The sequence below is a fragment of the Schistocerca piceifrons genome, chromosome 2 (genome assembly GCF_021461385.2).
Source record: "Schistocerca piceifrons isolate TAMUIC-IGC-003096 chromosome 2, iqSchPice1.1, whole genome shotgun sequence".
NCBI classification, from domain to species: Eukaryota; Metazoa; Arthropoda; class Insecta; order Orthoptera; family Acrididae; genus Schistocerca; species Schistocerca piceifrons.
In genome coordinates this window covers 572,989,456-573,005,830 of record NC_060139.1, presented here as the reverse complement: position 1 = coordinate 573,005,830, position 16,375 = coordinate 572,989,456, and the positions used below count along the sequence as shown (strand labels likewise).

At 40.2% G+C, this 16,375-nt stretch overlaps 1 protein-coding gene across 1 annotated transcript in view; it reads right to left on the bottom strand.

The window, feature by feature from the left end:
* Positions 1–3,386: 3,386 nt before the first annotated feature.
* Positions 3,387–16,375, bottom strand: part of LOC124777480 (glyoxylate reductase/hydroxypyruvate reductase-like) — an 89,184-nt gene continuing 76,195 nt past the window's right edge. The window contains exons 5-7 of the mRNA XM_047252915.1: positions 14,376–14,540; positions 13,753–13,878; positions 3,387–3,601 (exon numbers count right to left, since the gene is read on the bottom strand). Coding sequence (XP_047108871.1) covers positions 3,486–3,601; positions 13,753–13,878; positions 14,376–14,540 — 407 coding nt within the window. The 3' untranslated portion in view covers positions 3,387–3,485. The remainder of the gene's footprint in view (positions 3,602–13,752; positions 13,879–14,375; positions 14,541–16,375) is intronic.

The following is a 16,375-nucleotide window of genomic DNA, read 5'->3' as shown; positions in this document are numbered from 1 at the left end:
TGTGGCTCTTTTAATGGGTTGTTGTTGTCTTCAGTCCAGAAACTGGTTTGATGCAGCTCTCCAAGCTTCATCATCTCCCAGTACCTGCTTAGTATATTCATCTCTTGGTCTCCCTCTACGATTTTTACCCTCCACACTGCCCTCCAATACTAAACTGGTGATCCCTTGATGCCTCAGAACATATCTTACAACCGATCTCTTCTTCTAGTCAAGTTGTGCCACAAATTCCTCTTCTCCCGAATTCTAGTAAACCTACTCCAGCATTTCCTCTATTTGATTTTGTATTTATAACCCTGTATTCACCTGACTAGGAGTCTTGTTCCTCCTGGCCCCGAACTCCACTAATTCATACTATATCTAACTTTGACCCATCCATTTCCCTTTTTAAATTTTCTAACCTACCTGCCCGATTAAGGGATCTGACATTCCATGCTCCGATCCGTAGAATGCAAGTTTTCTTTCTCCTGATAATGATGTCCTCTTGAGTAGTCCCTGCCCAGTTTCATTAATCATGCCCAGCACTCTAATATTGCAAATACATACTCCACATCATCTCAACCTCAAAGCAGTGGCCCAAAAAGGTCCATGACCACTAAATCCCTCAAACTTAAAGAAATAATAGAATACAGTTGTGTACCTAAGTGTATTGTCTCTGGTATGTCATTCTCTCAAGCCAATGCATTATGCTAAGTTATCGTTAGTGTCATTAATGTTACCAAATAATCATACAGTTTCTTCATCGTCATCACCTCATCATCATCGTTTATTGCATTAAAAGCCTTTAGGGCCTAAAACAGAAAACAAAAATCTATGAAAGAACAGGTCACAAAAAGGTCAGAGAGTCTCAGCAGAGGAGATATACAACTATACTGAAGATGGTAGTCCATTGTTGCTGGCCTCTGGTTTCATCCTCCACTGCTGTTAGCACACTTGTTTAAGGATTGTTAATACTCAATCCTTCCATTGCATCCTTGGTTATCTCCTTTGTTATTTTCCAGCAGGTTGAGAACAGAGGACTCAGTATGGGAGGGATTTACCAGCTCGAAGGGTGTCACCAAATACTTTAAAGAAAAAAATACTACAGTGCTCAACAATAACAGAAATAATGTTAGTATCTGTATTCGAGCACTGATATTATTACTACAGCAGCTTTGTAATATTCCTGTGAAACCAGATTAAATTATAGGATTCTTTAACTCAATACTGGTGGCATGATTGATTAGTGCTGAAACTGCCTCCACAATGTCATCAGCATGATGAGATAGTGACCTTCTGGTCACAAATGAGCTGTATGGAAATAAGGTGGCCCGCTTCTGAGTCATGTGATTTGATTTTGTTGACACCTAAACTGTTACTGTCATCACTGCTCTCACATACTGCAGGTGAGCTGACCACTGGAAGCTCTGCTCAAGATATGAGAGAGATAACTATCAATAATCACATGGATTATCTACCAGTTGGTAACTCTGCCCTACACATCCACCAACTATCTCCTAATGAAGTAAAGTCACAAGCATTTGTTACTCCATACACTGGAAGGCCACATGCGAAAGTAGTGAAATGAAGTATCAGATATGTTATGCCCCTCCATATATCTGCGTATCCTCTGTTCTCACAATCCTCCCAGCCTAACCCTTTTCTAGTTATTGTTCTCTCTCTCTCTCTCTCTCTCTCTCTCTCTCTCTGTGTGTGTGTGTGTGTGTGTGTGTGTGTGTGTGTGTGTGTGTGTGTGTTTTTTCCCCCCTGCACTGTTACAGTCCTCAGTTTGAAACTTGCACATAGAGCCACCCGTCTCCCCTGTATCACATCTCCTATTACCTCCCAACCATTCTATGCTCTGCTGAGCTTATCCCATTACAGCTCACACATTCCCTTGACTCCTATCAGCCAGAATAACCACCCACAAACAGTGTACCTACAGGTGGGTATCTTTGAGTATCAGTGAGAGATTATGTGCCAAGTCAGCCTTTCACTGAAGCACACCTGTCATAGAAATTTGGATGAATATTCTCTGTCCAGAGGGTATTATTTCTTTGAATAGGATTAATAGGACATCAATTGTGTATATTGCAACAATTGTGTGACTGACACTAACTCTATTTATGAATTAATAGAGGGAAACATTCCACATGGGAAAAAATATATCTAAAAACAAAGATGATGTGACTTACCAAACGAAAGCACTGGCATGTCGATAGACACACAAACAAACACAAACATACACACAAAATTCAAGCTTTCGCAACAAACTGTTGCCTCATCAGGAAAGAGGGAAGGAGAGGGAAAGACGAAAGGAAGTGGGTTTTAAGGGAGAGGGTAAGGAGTCATTCCAATCCCGGGAGCGGAAAGACTTACCTTAGAGGGGAAAAAAAGGACGGGTACACACACACACACACACACACACACACACACACACACACACACACACACACACACACACACATATGTCTGCTTGTGTGTGTGTATACCCGTCCTTTTTTCCCCCCCTAAGGTAAGTCTTTCCGCTCCCGGGATTGGAATGACTCCTTACCCTCTCCCTTAAAACCCACATCCTTTTGTCTTTCCCTCTCCTTCCCTCTTTCCTGATGAGGCAACAGTTTGTTGCGAAAGCTTGAATTTTGTGTGTATGTTTGTGTGTCTATTGACGTGCCAGCGCTTTCGTTTGGTAAGTCACATTAACTCTATTTATCTATGCACGTATGTATGAATGATATCAAAACTCAGGCAAGTCGGTTCTTTTCAAACTTATTTAGCACTTGATGTGGTACCATATTACCAGCTAGTGAGCCAAGTATATTTCTGTGAGGTGGTATATAGTTAAATGTGCAACTGAATGAAATTTTTTGAGATTACTGAGCAAGAGTATTATCACCAGAGGGAATAGCTGCAGGCATAAAGGTAGCATTCAGCATTCTTCTGCATAATCTTGACAGGATTTTGTCAGGCTTGTGACTCACACTCAGTTAGTTTAAAGAGATACGAAATCTAATACTAACGACTGTTCAGTTATAGCCATAGTATTTGAAGGATTGATGCTGACAGACAGATTGATGGTAAGTGATAGCTTATCTACTAGCATGATTTGTGCAACTCTGGTATATCTTTATAGTAGATCCTGAAGAGAGGATGCTTATTTTCTTACAAAAGCCTGAAAACTGAAATCTGTAAATATTTATATAGTTTCACTCAGAGTTTAGTTTTAGGAGACCATTTAGGATTTCAAAATGAATCCAATCCATATTGCACATTCAATTTTGTTTTTATGAACTTTTCCAGAAACAGGAGATCAAAAATACAACTGAGTATGGTCCATGAATGATAAATTGACAAGGGAAATCTTAATTTTAATCACATTATTTTCAGAGATGTAGAAACAGACATTTTAGTGCCATTTACCATGTTTATTTCATTTCATTGGAATACCTCCTGTATCATGTGCTTGTAAACTCGACTGTAAATTTAGCAACAGTTGCGTGACAACTGGATTAGATAGAAGAAGGCAGAGGTTCCCCATCCAAGGCAGCAAAAATATTTTTTACTGTAAGAAGTGCCATGTTTGTCCGTGTCTTCAGTGTTGCACTGCCCAGGTGTGGTAGCAGTACTGGGAAAAGGAAAGTTAAATTTCATTTCCAATTTTCTAAAAAATCTAGAAACAGCCACACATAAAAATATAACTATTAGACAAATCATAAATTATCAAAAGACATTTTAATCATTATTGTAACTATGAGATGAAATTTAACTTTTATTTGTTTGACCTAAAATTCAAAAAGTTGCCTTTATTTGCTATGTTCATAAAGTTAATGTTCTACACTGTGTTAAGAGTTCTTGCTTATGAAAGAAGCTGCAATAATCTTTCATGTTGGTGACTGTCAGTAAATGTTGCTAGATGCACTATGTGACTCAGTCTCTGAAAATTCTATACATTTATCATGTGACAGCCACTAGTACTACTTCTGATAGTCAAGTGGAAATTTTCCTGAAACTTGGTGAATAGTTGCTGTTGGGGTTTTAGATCAATGACACACCTCAAAATTATATAATCGGCTTCAAATGCCGTTCATTTCCTAGTGTGGTCTTAGTCCAACTGCTTGCTACTATCTGAAGTGTTTACAAAAACACCTGCAATCATTATGCGACTAACCAAAACCAATTATCCGAAATCAAATCAGGACAATAAATTATTCTCTCTCTCTCTCTCTCTCTCTCTCTCACTCACTCACTCACTCACTCACTCACTCACTCACTCACTCCACACACACACACACACACACACACACACACACACTCTACAAAACCACCTCCACTGCTTGTATAACAATGTTTACACCTCTAAGTAGCACTGCATACTTCGTCTCATTAGTCATGACACTGAGCATCTACACAACCTTGAATAGTAGGTCTTGTCTCATTTTTATAATCAGTATGTCACTGGCTTGTGTATCTGGGCTGGAATTCTTCTGCAGTAATTGACATGGATATCTGACAGCTGATTGTTACACTACACTTTAGAGTTGGGCTAACCCTATCAATTGCTTTTTGATGAGCATGATATTCAAAATTAGTGCTTTCACGATGTTTCCACTTCACACTAGCATTGAAAATAGTTGATCTGGAAAAAAAATCAGTTACAGACTAACTACTCTTGAAGGGATCTAGAATCATAAACAATTTGAACTGACTCATTGTGGCACAATACACAACCCTGATTCTAACACATAGTGACTGCACTCATATGTACAGCTAAATGTCACACTGAATGAGTTCTGTGGGGTGTGAAGAGACTTTTGGGTAAAAAGTTTAGCTTCTTACGAAATAAACATCATGTTATCCATTTCTTAAAAAGGGTGTTCTCAGATACAATTGCCACCAGGACATTTTCAAATACTGGATACATCAGTGTCACAAAGTATGCTGTTTTGGGTACGTCTGTTCAGTTATGTGATTTCTGATTTTTTTTTAGAAATTTACATGAATCAGATAAAATAATCAGTTAAAAAGTGTCTGAATTATGTGCAAGTCAGCCAAAGAACCTTCTGTCCTAAACTGTTTAATAAAGGTGGCATACTTTCCAGCACTTTCCAATATATTTATTCCATTCTAAGCTTCATGGTTGAATACCCTGCACACCACAAAACTGCTGACTTTTACTATAAAGAAGTGATCACAAAAATTTAACTCACTGCCACATAGCATTACAAGTTTACTTGCTAACAATACATTATGTAAGAATAAATAGGTTTATTTACTTTGTAATACCAAGGAACAACTAGGCAATAACTAAGGATCCACTACATATGCTTGGGTAACACGTGAGGTATTGAATTTAACTGATGAAAGAAAAAATGTATACAAATACAGCAAATGAAACAAGAAAAAGATAATACACAGAGCAAAATGTCACGCAAAGGAAAATTGAACAAGTCTTTGAAGAAAACAGAAGCAGCTGTATGAATACCAAGAGCTCATGTGAGAAGCCAGTGCTAAGCAAAGAAGGGTAGACTGGAATGTTGAAGGAATATACAGAACAGCTATACAAAGGAGAGAAACTTGGAGACATTGTTAAGGAAGAGGAATTAGATTACTATGAGATGGGATATGCGATAATACCAGTGCACTGACAGAATTCAGTAAAAACAAGACATCTGGAGCAGATGACATTCCCCCAGAATTGTTAAAATCGTTTAGAGACCTGCTATGGTAAAACTATTGCGACTGGTATGCAAAGTACATGAGACTGATGAAATACTCTCAGATTTCAAGAAGATTACAATGATTCCAGTTGCAAAGAAGTTGAGTGCTGACAGGTGTGGATATTACTGAACCATCAGCTCAATAAGTCATGCTTGCAAATCGTGATAAGACGCCCTAGACCGCGTGGCTACAAATTGCACTGTGGTTTCTTTCACATGTAGCACTACCTTGGATTGAATAGGAAAGTTCTGTGGCTGGAGGTGGTAAATGGATCTTGCTCCTGTGCCAGGAGCAGCAGAAATAACCCATGGGGTGCAGGATTAGGAGCAGCAGTAGCGTGTTGGTGTAGGTGATTAAAGCGTTAATTGTTGCCAAGAGGAAAGAGGATAATTTTGACAAAATTTCATCCCTCGGTATTGAAAAAGTTTCAGAAGTAACAGCCTGGGTTATGGAATCAGTTTATGCTAACCACTTTCATGACATCTGATAAGCCACCTATGCCTCCTGGTCAGTCTTTGCAAATGGAGTTAGAAAACCCAGGGTCCCCAGTCTGTTAGCATCACCAGTATTCTATAACCATCATCTCCGAGAATGCTTTAGTCATAATGGTGTGCTGGGGCAGATTATACACATGACAATAAGAAAAGGAGGCAACGAGTGACAGACAGGCACATGAAGTAACTTGTGATGACCACTTACACTATGTGATCAAAAGTATCCAGACAGCCCAACAAACATACATTTTTCGTATTAGGTGCAATGTGCTTTCACCTACTGCCAGGTACTCCATATCAGTGACCTCAGTAGTCATTAGACATCATGAGAGAGCAGAATGGGGCACTCCGTGGGACTCGTGGACTTCAAACATGGTCAGGTGATTGGGTGTCACTTGTGTCACATGTCTGTAAATGAGATTTTTACACTCCTAAACATCCCTGGGTCCACTGTTTCTGATGTGATGGTGAAGTGGAAATGTGAAGGGACACGTGCAGCACAAAGGCATACAGGCTAACCTCACCTGTTGACTGACCGAGACCACAGACAGTTGAAAAGGGACGTAACATGTAATAGGCAGACATCTATCCAGACCATCACACAGGAATTCCAAACTGCATCAGGATCTACTGGAGGTACTATGACAATTAGGCGGGAGGTAAGAACACTTGGATCTCATGGTCGAGCGGTTGCTCATAAGCCACACAATACGCCGATAACTGCCAAAATATGCCTCACTTGGTGTAAGAAGTGTAAACATTGTACAATGGAACAGTGGAAACCCGTTGTGTGGAGTGACGAATCACGGTACAAATGTGGCAATCCAATGGCAGGGTGTGAGTATGGCAAATGCCCTGTGAACGTCATCTGTCAGCACATGTAGTGCCAACAGTAAAATTCGGATTGGTAGTGTTACGGTGTGGTCATGCTTTTCATGGAGGGGGCTTGCACCCCTTGTTTTGCATTGCACTATCACAACACAGGCCTACAATGATGTTTTAAGCACCTTCTTGCTTCCCACTGTTGAAGAGCAGTTCGGAAATGGCAATGGCATCTTTCAACACAATCGAGCACCAGTTCATAATGGCAGAGTGGTTACTCGACGATAATATCCCTGTAATGGACTGGCCTGCACAGTGTAGTGACCTGAATCCTACAGAACACCTTTGGGATGTTTTTGAACACTGAATTCATGCCAGGCCTCACTGACCAACATCGATACCTCTCCTCAGTGCAGCACTCCATGAAGCATGGGCTGCCATTCCCCAAGAAACCTTCCAGCACCCGATTGAACATATGCCTGTGAGAGTGGAAGCTGTCACCAAGGCTAAGGGTGGGCCAACACCATATTGAATTCCAGCATTACCGGTGGAGAGCGCCACAAACCTTTAAGTCATTTTCAGCCAGGTGTCCGGATACTTTTGATCACATAGCGTATCTTTTAATTTCTCTTTAAGTATTTCCATAATGTCTCTAATTGACACAAAACTCTTTCTGTAGTTCAGGGTACATGTGCATCACTGTATTCAGCCTTTAAATAACATTTAAATACAGGGAAATTTCTAATCGTTAGTCCTTCTAAATAACACATTAGATGATGAGGATCGAACTGGAATTACAGAATTCCATCACCAATTCCTCCTTAGTAGTGATTTCAATGTACGAATAGTATTCTGGGGTTCTGCCACTGGCTGCCCCAGGGCCAAAGGGTTAAGAGTCAAATGTTGTAGGGAGCTACATGTCTTGTGAACATGAGGAAGAGTATTTAATGGTACTTTAAAGACTGGTAAGAGGTCTTTCTTTACCAGGGATCTGTTGATATGCGCTCCAGGTGTTGTGGGTATCCTTGTTGGTGGCAATTTGTTTTGTGCAATACGAATTCAACTAGCAGATTAAGCCATTAAATTGGATGCTCACCCACACAGCCAAATAACTGCATTTGAACACTGTGGAAAGTGTCCTGAAACTGCTGCAGCATCCATTCCACAGTCTTCAGGTCGAACACAAAGGCAAACCCTTACTTGGACAAATGAGGATTGTCCCTATGCAATCAGTATGAGACATATGTATCTGCAAAGGTTCAAATGTGGATAAATTGTAGAAAACCACACAGCCTTTTGAGTTATGGGGAAAAATGCATGCGACACTATTAAGAGAGTGGTTTTAAGTGCCAGAGAATAAAGTGTAGCTGGTTATATCAATTATTTAACCATGTTACATCTCTTCACTAAAAACGCTAGATAAAGCCCTCATCAATTGATCATGAATAGGAGATAATTCAATGAAGAAAAGGCTTCTTTCTTACTGCTCCACTGAGAGGACCCTCTGGTGTGCAGTGTATATGATACACCGATTTCAATAGGTAATGTGTAAGTGCTTAACCAGTTGTATTTCCATGACTACGTATTTGAGCTTTCTGTCTGCCATCCCAACAATTACAAATAAATAGTTTTTACATAAAGAGTGACATAGTGAATGGAAAGAAAGTGGGGGAAAGTATGACTGCAGCTGACACTGTATCTATACTTTTTGTGCATTTTACCGTATTTACTCGAATCTAAGCCGCACTTTTTTTCCGGTTTTTGTAATCCAAAAAACCGCCTGCGGCTTAGAATCGAGTGCAAAGCAAGCGGGAGTTCTGAAAAATGTTGGTGGGTGCCGCCACAACTAACTTCTGCCGTCGAATATATGTAGCGCCACACAGGCATGCTTTGTAGGCACAAAGATACATACTGGCACCAAAATCTCTGCGTCAATAAATAAATTTAAAAAAAAATGGAAGACGAGCCTTTTTCCTCCGCCCAGAGTTTCGACCACTGCATTTTGGTACATTATCCAACGAAGTAAATACTAATTCTGTATTGTTGATCTTCGAATGTAGCAGCATTTCAATGTACTACGAAAATCCGACTGGCAAGACTGTTTAGGATGTTTGTCAATATGGCCAACTCTACGTTCTGAATTTTTTCCTACCTGTGAGAAGAGATGGTTGCTAATAGGAGCTTTTATGAATTGTGAATCACATGTAGTATTCTCTTCGCCATAAAATTAATACGAATATAAACATTTTGCCATGTATTGTTCCGTGTTTGCTACTATCTCATTTCAGTCCTGTCTGCCTAATAAACTATGAAACTAAGAGTGAGACAACAGCAAACGGGGAAGAATATACATATCATGTCATGTCATGTTTATATTCGTATTATTCTTATGCCTGATAGTGATACAGTCAGAAATGAAGCACGGCAACTGACTAGATTTTTAAATCTAAGATGACTAATTTCTGTGCAGAATGTAATGAACTAAAGAGGCGCCTGCAAAGATTTTGGAACGGAGAAAAATTTTCGCTAAAATTTCGTTCAGAACATCATCTATCATAAGCAGTCTGTTATTTGGTTCTTGTTGATCATTATCAAAGAAAGAAGTAGTGTAAGTAACAACGAATGTTACGCTAATAAGACGACTCCTCTCTATTTTTTATTTGTAAGCGGCGGTAGCGCGCACAAAAGCAAGCCACGCCGCGAGCGGCGACAGGCCGTAAACACGTACTATCAGAATGCGACAAACAATGCATGACACAGTGCAGTAATGCATTTTCAGCTTGGAGTGACGTAAACACCTATAACAAAGAGAACGGCACTTATCAGATCAAAGAAAAATAAGCAATCAATTCAAACCAGACGAAGCACGTGAAAAAGGAAAGATATCCGTATAAATACGGACGGAGCGCGTGACGCGTAGCAATGGCTACCTGGTAAAGCTTAACTGCTAAGCTTACAACTCGAACCAAACTACTGCAGCTGTATCGTCATTCACTCGACCTAAATTGAGTGTCATATTACAACTAGACGAACTTTGTTTCGATTTGGAGGTGCGACCTAAAACTTTTCTCTCCCCTTGAATTTCGAGTCTCAAAATTCAGGTGCGGCTTAGATTCGGGAAAAATTTTTTTCCTTGATTTCGAGTCTCATTTTTCAGGTGCGGCTTTGATTCGAGTGCGGCTTAGATTCGAATAAATACATTACACATTTAACCACATTTGTCTTTATAGCAACTGTAAAATCTGTGAAAAAACAGATGCATTATAACCAGTAACTAGACTTTTAAGGTAAGACATACCTTATGTCTACTCTGAATTTCACAACACCTTCAACTTCTGTGTTGTTGTTGTGGTCTTCAGTCCTGAGACTGGTTTGATGCAGCTCTCCATGCTACTCTATCCTGTGCAAGCTTCTTCATCTCCCAATACCTACTGCAACCTACATCCTTCTGAATCTGCTTAGTGTATTCATATCTTGGTCTCCCTCTACGATTTTTACCCTCCACGCTGCCCTCCAATACTAAATTGGTGATCCCTTGATGCCTCAGAACATGTCCTACCAACCGATCCCTTCTTCTGGTCAAGTTGTGCCTCAAACTTCTCTTCTCCCCAATCCTATTCAATACTTCCTCATTAGTTATGTGATCTACCCATCTAATCTTTAGCATTCCTCTGTAGCACCACATTTCGAAAGCTTCTATTCTCTTCTTGTCCAAACTATTTACCGTCCATGTTTCACTTCCATACATGGCTACACTCCATACAAATACTTTCAGAAATGACTTCCTGACACTTAAATCTATACTCGATGTTAACAAATTTCTCTTCTTCAGAAATGCTTTCCGTGCCATTGCCAGTCTTCATTTTATATCCTCTCTACTTCGACCATCATCAGTTATTTTACTCCCCAAATAGCAAAACTGCTTTACTACTTTAAGTGTCTCATTTCCTAATCTAATTCCCTCAGCATCACCCGACTTAATTCGACTACATTCCATTATCCTTGTTTTGCTTTTGTTGATGTTCATCTTATATCCTCCTTTCAAGACACTGTCCATTCCGTTCAACTGCTCTTCCAAGTCCTTTGCTGTCTCTGACAGAATTACAATGTCATCGGCGAATCTCAAAGTTTTTATTTCTTCTCCATGGATTTTAATACCTACTCCGAATTTTTCTTTCGTTTCCTTTACTGTTTGCTCAATATACAGATTGAACAACATCGGGGAGAGGCTACAACCCTGTCTCACTCCCTTCCCAACCACTGCTACCCTTCCATGTCCCTCGACTCTTCTAACTGCCATCTGGTTTCTGTACAAATTGTAAATAGCCTTTCGCTCCCTGTATTTTACCCCTGCCGCCTTTAGAATTTGAAAGAGAGTATTCCAGTCAACATTGTCAAAAGCTTTCTCTAAGTCTACAAATGCTAGAAACGTAGGTTTGCCTTTCCTTAATCTTTCTTCTAAGATAAGTCGTAAGGTCAGTATTGCCTCACGTGTTCCAGTGTTTCTACGGAATCCAAACTGATCTTCCCCGAGGTTGGCTTCTACTAGTTTTTCCATTTGTCTGTAAAGAATTCGTGTTAGTATTTTGCAGCTGTGACTTATTAAACTGTCTCCGCAGTATCCTTTCTTTCAGGAGTGCTAGTTCTGCAAGGTTCGCAGGAGAGCTTCTGTAAAGTTTGGAAGGTAGGAGACGAGATACTGGCAGAAGTAAAGCTGTGAGTACCGGGCGTGAGTCGTGCTTCGGTAGCTCAGATGGTAGAGCACTTGCCCGCGAAAGGCAAAGGTCCCGAGTTCGAGTCTCGGTCGGGCACACAGTTTTAATCTGCCAGGAAGTTTCATATCAGTGCACACTCCACTGCAGAGTGAAAATATCATTCTCGATCTTTTGCAATGAACTATTTTTATATGGAAACAGCAAACCAAATGGTATGTGTGTTTCAGTAAGACCACTGATGTTATTTTGTTTCAATAAAACACAACACATTTGGTGACAAAAATACGCATTTCCTTGGAGCTGCAAGACAGTTTTAAAATACCTTCAATGATTTCAGAAAAAAGTAGGCCTCTTGAAAGGTGTATAAGGCAGGGAACAATTGTGTAAACCAACACTGTGGGTGACCACCAATAAAATATTGGTTTTATTATGTTCATTACTGTCGGTCATTACCCAGTGCGTTGCATCTATTATTTTACAGGTATTGTACGATTTTCATTTCGAGAAATATAAGAGTACATAGCATACAAACCGCCAGTGACTCACAATTTTCTTCTTCTTATTATCCATACCGTCTAACATATAAACTACTTTTGAAGTGCCAGAATGTACTAGAATCAATAAAATGTCTATAAAAGCGCACACTGTACAACGTGTGAGACATTCAATTCCTGAAATCCATCGGTCATGGCCTCTGGCCTGCTGAGGAGCACCACAGTCCTGGGTCCATGAACAAACCATGAAAAGTAAGCCACACACAAACAGACCCAGCCTGCAGGAAGAGCAATGAGACTAGATCCAATGGGCAGGGCCTGCACATTAGTGGGAACCGAATGGCTTCAGATCAGCAAGCGCGATCCGTTACAGATACCCACAGAAATGGCCAGTGGTTTTGGCCTGTTGCGGAAATCCACTCATGTGGCCACAGACAGCATGTTGATGGAATGAGACCACAGTGATCAATCCATGCAACAGATAACTTGTTCAAATACTCTGAGACTCAATAATAATGAGAATAGGCAGCAACTGACTATAACGATGATTGCTGAGCCACAGACAGACACTTTGAAAAGACTATCTCACTCTCATAACTAAATTTTCAGCCATAGCTTTCGTCAGAAAATGAGCGCGCGCACACACACAATCACTCAGACATAGCTCATGCACACGACTGCCGCCTACAGTCTCCTAGAATCAGATCCAAACAAATCACTCCTCACACCTCCCTGCCTCACACTGGCAGCTGCTAGGCTAGTGGCAAGAAATGGTGATGGCACGACTGCAAGCTGAGGGAAGTGACTGAAAGGGAAGAAGCAGTAAGAATGAGGTAGTACGGAAGCAATGCATGTACTCAGCTGCACCCAGCCAGCAAAGATGCCTGATACCTTAGTAAACAAACCATTTCATCTACTGAGACAAAAATGAAATTTTTTCAGTGTTCCTCCCCCCCCCCCCCCCCCCCCCCTATTTCCGTGATTTCCCTGACGTGTTTGAAATTCCCTGATTTCCGGAACGTGTGGCAATCCTGCTGTTATTCATAGATGCTATGGGCATGTGCTTTGTTCAGTAAACTATTAGCACCAACCCCAACTAGTAAATGGCCTTCTTTGCAATGAAGTAATTATTGCTTTCTTTTCTTCCTCACTTGTCTATCCATTAAATGTCTTAAAATATATTTGTATGAATTGTCATTGCTTGACAAACAGCACACCAGTGTCCCTCAGCAATTGATATGAATAAAATTGGAGCCCAATTGAAAGCAACCTGACCGATTACATCACAAATGTATTTAATGAGAATATTGTGAATATCCTGAGCCAAAATTATTTTGCCTCACTATTAAAAAATCATATATAGGAATTCTTTCATGGCACTGTAGGTTTAGAAACACTTTATTTGTAAAGTATGACAAGAAAATCTTGGTTGTACAATGGGAATTATGTTGTATTTTTTCATCCAAACATAAATACACTGTTGAACAATAATTATGTTTTATTTTAATATGCTAAAATAGCTGTGCTGCTTACCACAGTTGGGGATTGACAAAAGGCGGTGGTCACTAGGCAGTGGTTCTGGAGTCATAACATCGAGCCCCGCTCCCCATATCTTGCGACTTTCAAGGGCTTCAATCAAAGCTCCTTGGTCAATGACGCCTAAAATAACGTAAAAAATTTGTTGTTATACAAAAATGAATGGGTTGGACTAAACTGACAACCAAGAACAGAGATACCAAGAACAGAATAGTGCAAAATAAAAATAAAACTGCAATACTAAAATAAAGGAACTGGCTCAGATAACATGATAGAATTGTATGGAAATACATGTGTGCTTTTTTGGCTGGTACTTGTCTTGTGGAACATAGATTTCATTGCTTTACATTCTGGCATAATCAGTAGTAGTTCTAAACTTCCAGAATCACTACAAGTACTGCAAAGTGCTCCCTTTTGACAAAGCACATAGCATTAATTCTTCAGAAACTTTGATAAAAGTGGTAGAGTAATATCAAGGCAGCAATTAGGTTATTTATAATACAGGCATCACTGGTGGTACAGATGGAAGAAAATCATTCTTACTGGAAGTATATGAGATGAGCACTGTAAAATTTTATATTAATACTGAAACATACTAAAAATAATCAAATTAAACATACCTCCACGACTAACATTCACTAGAATTGCATTTGATTTCATTTTTCCTAATGCTTCTTTATCTATAAGATTTACAGTTTCACTGTTCAGAGAACAAGCCAAAAAGACAAAATCACTCTGTTTAAGTAGTTCATCAAGAGATACAAACTCTGCATTTAATGCTTCCCCTGTAAAGAAATGAAAAATGTTAGTGTCAAGTAACAAAGTATTTACAGTATGCTAAATTTTAAAATGAGTATAAGATTGCAGTCATGCTTCAGTGTCACTGTACAAAGAGCTGTTTCTAAACTACTTGTAAAATAATACTATGAGTTTCATATCCCTATACTTAGCTAAAGATTTCTGCATAGGCAGTACTGTTCATTCCACAGTCAGTAGCTCTGAAATTAATAGTATGGATGAGATCCTTTTGGCTACTGTTTCAGCATGTAATCTCCAAGATTGGTTTTCCCAACACCAAGCATAATGATGCAACAAATGTGGAATTTATTTCCCCCCCCCCATGAACCATGGACCTTGCCGTTGGTGGGGAGGCTTGCGTGCCTCAGCGATACAGATAGCCGCACCGTAGGTACAACCACAACGGAGGGGTATCTGTTGAGAGGCCAGACAAACGTGTGGTTCCTGAAGAGGGGCAGCAGTCTGGATGATTGACTGATCTGGCCTTGTAACAATAACCAAAACGGCTTTGCTGTGCTGGTACTGCGAACGGCTGAAAGCAAGGGGAAACTACGGCCGTAATTTTTCCCGAGGGCATGCAGCTTTACTGTATGATTAAATGATGATGGCATCCTCTTGGGTAAAATATTCCGGAGGTAAAATAGTCCCCCATTCGGATCTCCGGGCGGGGACTACTCAAGAGGATGTCGTTATCAGGAGAAAGAAAACTGGCGTTCTACGGATCGGAGCATGGAATGTCAGATCCCTTAATCGGGCAGGTAGGGTAGAAAATTTAAAAAGGGAAATGGATAGGTTAAAGTTAGATATAGTGGGAATTAGTGAAGTTCGGTGGCAGGAGGAACAAGACTTCTGGTCAGGTGACTACAGGGTTATAAACACCAAGTCCAATAGGGGTAATGCAGGAGTAGGTTTAATAATGAATAGGAAAATAGGAATGCGGGTAAGCTACTACAAACAGCATAGTGAACGCATTATTGTGGCCAAGAGAGATACGAAGCCCACATCTACTACAGTAGTACAAATGATGATGATGATGATGTTTGGTTTGTAGGACGCTCAACGGCGCGGTTATCAGCGCCCGTACAATTTCCCAACCTTCGCTCAGCCCAATTTCGCCACTTTCCTGGATGATGATGAAATGATGAGGACAACACAGACACACAGTCATCTCGAGGCAGGTGAAAATTCCTGACCCCGCCGGGAATCGAACCCGGGACCCCGTGCTCGGGAAGCGAGAACGCAACCGCGAGACCACGAGCAGCGGACTACAGTAGTACAAGTTTATATGCCAACTAGCTCTGCAGATGACGAAGCAACTGAAGAAATGTATGATGAAATAAAAGAAATTATTCAGATAGTGAAGGGAGATGAAAATTTAATAGTCATGGGTGACTGGAATTCGAGTGTAGGAAAAGGGAGAGAAGGAAACGTAGTAGGTGAATATGGATTGGGGCTAAGAAATGAAAGAGGAAGCCGCCTGATAGAATTTTGCACAGAGCACAACTTAATCATATCTAACACTTGGTTTAGGAATCATGATAGAAGGTTGTATACATGGAAGAACCCTGGAGATACTGAAAGGTATCAGATAGATTATATAATGGTAAGACAGAGATTTAGGAACCAGGTTTTAAATTGTAAGACGTTTCCAGGAGCAGATGTGGACTCTGACCACAATCTATTGGTTATGACCTGTAGATTAAAACTGAAGAAACTGCAAAAAGGTGGGAATTTAAGGAGATGGGACCTGGATAAACTGAAAGAACCAGAGGTTGTACAGAGTTTCAGGGAGAGCATAAGGGAACAATTAAGAGGAATGGGG